We start from the raw sequence: 6,421 nt of genomic DNA on the forward strand, positions 1-6,421 counted from the left end.
ATCATCAACAGCTTGTAGGTGTAACAACAATAGTTGCCTAGATGATGGCTTCAAGTTGATCCACATATTTGTTTTGTTAGGGTTCTCTTGAATAATATAATAAAATTATTATATACATCGTTTGATGTAGAAGCTGGGGATAATTCTCCTTTTTGAAGAAAAAAAACGTGACCGCTTCTCCTGTAGTATATTTCACTAAAAGTCCAAAACCCAACATTGGCAACTCTTGCCGAATTTAGCAGCAGAATGTATTATGGGTCTCTTCCATGCGACAAAACAAATTGAAGTAGGAGCAAACGGTTCAAGGAGTGGTATTATACAGAGTTAATTATTGCATGGCTTACATCGATCTCGCCCAATTGGAGTCCAAAACTCCATATTAACAAAAAATATTTCTGGAAGTATTAACGACGCAAACAACAACAAAACTTGCACTAGAAAATAACAACAAAAATAACACAATAACATTAACGCATGGAGAGCTCTCCCAGTACACTTTTCAAGGACGGACTGCAGGCTCGCCTTCGACACAACTGATATTTGGGAAATATCGGAACATCCATCGATTGAAATTAACCTGCCAATAGATTATGTAATTTATTAATATGGGAATGTAATTTGTTAATTAATTCTGCCGCAATCAAGAACACCTAACTGTAGAGGCGCTAATGGACGTCGAGCTACCTCAATTCCTCACGGCAAAGAGGGGGAAATCGATGAGGAAATAGAGCGAAAAGTAAGATTTAAATTGTAGCAGGTACCTGTGCAAGAACACGAATGGTGCGCAATGATCCTAGAGGCGGAGCTCGAGTTCGAGCTCCTCACCGGCGCTTGCAACGGAGGCCCTCGTGCTGAGCATGTCCACCGCGACGCCATGTCCGGCGGGCGAATCCACAAGGAGCTGCGCGTGGTCTCCAAAGCGTGGAGCGCCGCTACCCCACCTCTCGGGCCTGGCATCAGCGCCAGTTGACACGCTGCCACCGCCGTGCGATAAGATGGAGGTGCTCATGGATCGGCCGCTGCCGGAATCAACGGCGGTGCCACGGATGTGGCCTTCGTCGTAGGGGCCGTACATGTAGGGGTCGCTGAAGCTGCCGAGGCGGTCCTTGCGGTGCGCGTTCTGGTGGCCGCCGAGCGCCTGTGACTTGAGGAAGGTCTTGTTGCAGAAGAGGCACGGGAACAGCCGCACGTCCTTGCCGTTCACGCGCGCTGTCGGCGTTGCCACCTCCCTGATCTCTTCCCGGCCATGGTTGCCGGCTGCCGACCCGAACGACAGCGTCAGATCCGCTGCCGCAGCCGCTGCCTGCGAGTGGAACCACGATGGCTTGGCGTTGTCCATCCAAGTATATATATACTGCTGTTGCTGCAGTGTCACTCTTAAGGTCTAAAAGCACTCTACAACACAAGACTATGAACGACAGATGATCGATGATAATGGTAGCGGCGGCACTTCTATATTGGGAATATATGCTAACAGAGGAGGACGAATGGGAACGGAGCACGCTCTGCCTGCGATATGATGGGCATAAATAGACCCCTCTAGTCGAATGCTACTACTGTTTTCACTTAAAAAAAGAAAATAGATCCCTCCTTTTATCAAAAAAGAAGAAAATAAAATAGATCACATCCCATTGACAGGGAGCGGAGGCGCTACAGACCTGCCGTAGCATTGGCTGACTGACGACATGATGCTCACCTTTTTTTCCCAAAAACTTTCGATTGCAGTACAACAAAGCTAAAAATAATAAAAATTACATTCAGATTTGTAAACCATCTAAAAAAATACGAACACTGAAGTGAGCTGAATATGCATGGTCGTCATCGTCCGTTCCTCATCAAAACTGGATAAAAATTGTTGTGGTAAATAGTTGGAAAGTCGCCTTACCAAGGTCCTATAAAATCAGGCACCTGAACAACAATATCGCAGTCAATAAAAAGAAGCTTATATCAAAAGTATACAAATCGAAGACACATGAATATAAACAAATCAAGACCGGATCCGAGCAAATTCATCAAAGACTACCATCGACCGAATCCAACGAGATCCGCCGAAGACACATCTCAACATGCCCTCGACGATGCCAAGCACCCCTGGGATGAGGGCTAGGTGAGGACAACCTTATTTCATCTTCAAAGAGCCACCACCATCGCGCCTCCGTGAGCATGATACAAGCCCTAACAAATTTAAATCTATAGCCAATAATATTATTGGCTATAGATGTGTTTCTCCATTTTTTTGGTATGTCCACCTACCCAAAGTTATTGATAAAGTTGAACCAAATTACCCACCATAACACCTGTAAGTGGCAAAAAACTCTTTGTAAATTGTTTTTACGATTTTTCTTCTGCCAATGAAAATGCCCCTAAATTTTAAGTAAATTGTCTACCCTGCGCCACACGTGAGATAAACTCTTCATTAATTGTTTCTCGAATTTGTTTCATCTGTCATTGAAACCGCCCCTAAAGTTGAAGTAATTACCCACCCGCCATCCATAAGTGAAAAACTCTTCCTTAATTGTTGATCTAAAGTATTCTTTTGTAATCAAAATTATCACTAAAGTTCAAATAAATTACCCACCCTGTCACCCGTAAAAGTGAAAAAACAAGTGTTCCTCTGCATTATTCGTATGTCACATGACCCTCTAGTTTTCCATCCATCAAGAGACTAAACTTTTTTTCTTGTTCTCATACGCACATTAAAGATGTACACAAAAAAGCATTGATGCACTTTTAATATCTTTCGTTCTGAAAAATGCCATAAAAATGGATAGATTCGAAAAAATTATAGGTTACGTATAGTTTGTTTTGTTGTTAGAGAGATAGATAAATGAATGGATGAAACAAAGTATCATCTCAAGGGGAACACCTCCGAGTGGCATATGTTTTGCAGCAACGTTGTTTCACTCCTGTTTCGAAAAAATTTAGGCGCTCGATATGTCCTCCTTTTAGCAAAGGTCATGCCAAAATATCGGCTTGCTTGTGACAGAATGTATGACATATCCAGTGCGTTAGATTTGCCGAAATGTTCCAGACTACGGAGTGCGGGCGGAAGAAGTCATCCGTTTGGTGGAGGAGCCATGTTCTCTCACTAAAAAAGCCACATCCATATATTAGAATTTCTTGTAGAAAGCGCCAGTAACATCATCTTAGTTCGGTCTGGCTATCAAGAGAATCGTACCATTATAATCACATGCCTTCCATTGGCATACAAATTGTGTTCCTTTTAACTATATCATGCGATAAACATCACTAGTACAAAATGGGGTTATAGTCTATAGTCCCGGTCTTCAGCTGGGACTATTAACTTGGGACTAAAGACCCCCCCCCCTTAGTCCCGGTTTGTCATGAACCGGGACTAAATGCCCTCCATGTGTTACCAACCCAGACTAAAAGTTTTTTCGTTTTTCTAAAAAAATCATTTTTTTATTATTTTTAAATAAATTCAATTTTAATTTTTTACGACTTTCAAATCTTTGAATTATTTGACAATTTAATCTCTAACCACCCGTACTCACTTCATTCATTTCAAATCATCTAACTTCCTGACCGATCATCCATCCTCTCATTAATTCAGTCAAGCACGCTTAACTTTTCGGTTCTATCTCCACAAGTTTACAAGTCTCCACTTGTTGTTTTCTTGACAACAGTAAGCTATCATTCCTATTAACCCTTAGGTCTTGATGTCACATGATTTAATTTTTTGAATTCCAAATAATTATTAAAATAAACAACAATGTTTAATAAACAAAAATAATTAATTTAAAAACTTATAAAACTTGAAAAAGGAAAACAATTCAAAACAACTCGAATAATTCTTAAGAAGCATAAAAAAATCCAAAATAACAAAAAAGTTCAAAATAAAATAAGTAATAATAATAATATTGAATTTCAATGAAAATCAAATAAGTAATAATATTGTTTTATTCCTTTTTTGCCATTTATTCATTTAATATGGCATAATTAATATCTTTAAATCTATAAATCGAAATTCGACAAATAATATGTCCATTATTATAAGAAAAATGTGAAGAATCCAAATATGACACCCTTTTTTAAAATAAAATTAGAAACAACTAACATCGCAATAAATTAACATTAACTAATTACAAAAACGAAATTATTATCAAACAACAGAAACTTAAGTTAATTATATTAAAGTGGCAAAAGAAATTACTTTTTAATATAGCAAAACTAATTCTACCAACTAAAGTGTCAACTTCCAACCTTTTCAGTGTTCATTTGTATTTTTTTTCATTTGAGGGTCATTTAGCTCAAAAAACCATTAAATGCATGAAAAGTAGCAAATGAAGTTTGAAATGGTTGAAATTTGAAGATGTGGTTAGAATGGTGCATAGTGAATGCACAAAAAGTCTGAATTTGAAATAAGTTAAAAAAATGAAATTTCTTTGTAATAGATTAGTTTTCGTCCGAAACCCCCATACTTCGAAGAAGATGATCAAGTTTGTACACAAAGTGCATCCAGTTTTTATTGTAACCCTCTCAACTTTTTAGCACATGTTATGTGGTTGAAATGATGATAACATGTCAGGTTTCAACCTTTTCACATTTGTATTGCTTTTTAATTTCAGGGTCATTTAGCTCAAAAAATCATTAAATGCATGAAAAGTAGCAAATGAAGTTAGAAATGGTTGAAATTTAAAGATGTGGCTTAAAATGGTGCATATTGAATGCACAAAAAGTTGGAGTTGAAATAAGTTAAAAAAATGAAATGCATTTGTAATAGTTGAGTTTTCGTCCCAACTCCTCATACTTCGAAGGAGATGGTCAAGTTTGTACACAAATTGCATCCAGTTTTTGATGTAACCCTCTCAACTTTTTATCACATGCTATATGGTCTAAATGATGATACCATGCCAATCTTCAACATTTTTAGTGTTCATTTGTATTGCGTTTTAATTTCATGGTCATTTAACTCAAAAAATCATAAAATGCATGAAAAATAGCAAATGAAGTTAGAAAGGGTTGAAATTTGAAGATGTGGCTTGGAATGGTGCATAGTGAATGCACAAGAAGTATGGATTTAAAATAAGTTTAAAAAATAAAATGTCTTTGTAACACATGAGTTTTCGTCTAAAAGCCTCATACTTCGAAGGAGATGGTCCAGTTTGTAAACGAAGTGCATACAGTTTTTGTTGTAACTCTCACAAATTTTTATCACATGCTATGTGGTCGAAATGATGATACCAATGCCAAGTTTTAATCTTTCCAGAGTTCGTTTTTAGTGACAACAATTAATAACCATAATTAAATGACTAAAACAACTATATAAGCAAAACACTACTGTTTTATTTAAAATTCTAATTTAAATTATTCTAAAAATAACCAAATAAATCTTACTGTGACAACGATCTAACATGTGACTAGGAGCAAAAAGAATTAAATTAAAAACTATTTTTAAACTCAAGTTATTCACAATCTAGGGTTTGAAGCAAATTTGAACATATTCAAATTTAAACCATTCAAGTTTGAAAACTAAGGCATAAATAGAAACTAGACAAAATTTTGAATCTAATGCAAAAATAATCACTCAAAAACATCAAATATCCTAAAAGATATAAGGAATTTAAAACAGAAACTAAAAACAGACAACAAATAGAAAAATAAAAAAAACTTTCAAAATCCTTTAATCCGGGTTGGTATGTGCAACCGGGACTAAAGGTTAGACCCCCTTTAGTCCCAGTTTGTATCACCAACCGGGGTTAAAGGTCTATCTCTAGTCCAGGTTAGTGATACAAATCGAGACTATAGGGGCTCGTAGGGGCCCTAGCCTGACGCCAGCCTGCCACCACCCCTTTAATCCCGGTTGATAACACCAATCATGATTAGAGGTCATAAATGAACCGGGACTAAAGCCTAGCCGCTGAAACCGGGACTAGAGGTCACATTAGTCCCGGTCCAAAATCCAACCGGGACTAATGCTCCGAACGAAAGGTCATTTTTCTACTAGTGCATGTAATTCTAACTTTCTAAGAAGACTACACCCCTCATCGATCATCAATAGATGATGCTTAGGATGGACAATTCCATCACTTACATAGTGGTTATTTTTCAGATATTCTAATTATCCAATGGTAGTGAAATAGCTCATTTCATGGCTTGTCATAAAAATTGTGTATCATTACTAAGGTGATTATCTAGCATCACGGAGGTCCTGAGATAAGGCATGGTTGAATAAAATAGCAAATAAAAAGTATACAAAATTAGTAACTTCAACGTTCCTATTTTGCGATCAGATCCGAACGCTTTTGCTACCGCTCGATCCGCATTGCAAGTCGCTCGCTCGCGCTAGTGTGGGCGATCCGGATTTTCTCGTTTCGTTTTTTTCTACGATCTTGTCGAGTAGATTGCTCCCCTTTTATCCGCGACCTGATGGCCCGCACACAATTACTTTTTTAACATC

General features: G+C 37.6%; 1 protein-coding gene across 1 annotated transcript; it reads right to left on the reverse strand.

Moving 5' to 3' along the window:
• Positions 1-305: 305 nt before the first annotated feature.
• On the reverse strand, positions 306-1,688 carry LOC123447431. Its single transcript, XM_045124030.1, has 2 exons — positions 762-1,688; positions 306-577 (listed from the first exon to the last, which is right to left on the reverse strand). The coding sequence occupies exon 1, from the start codon at positions 1,337-1,339 to the stop codon at positions 794-796; it is 546 nt and encodes a 181-aa protein (XP_044979965.1). The 5' UTR covers positions 1,340-1,688; the 3' UTR covers positions 306-577; positions 762-793.
• Positions 1,689-6,421: the final 4,733 nt, after the last annotated feature.

This window comes from Hordeum vulgare, chromosome 4H (genome assembly GCF_904849725.1).
Source record: "Hordeum vulgare subsp. vulgare chromosome 4H, MorexV3_pseudomolecules_assembly, whole genome shotgun sequence".
Classification (NCBI taxonomy): Eukaryota; Viridiplantae; Streptophyta; class Magnoliopsida; order Poales; family Poaceae; genus Hordeum; species Hordeum vulgare.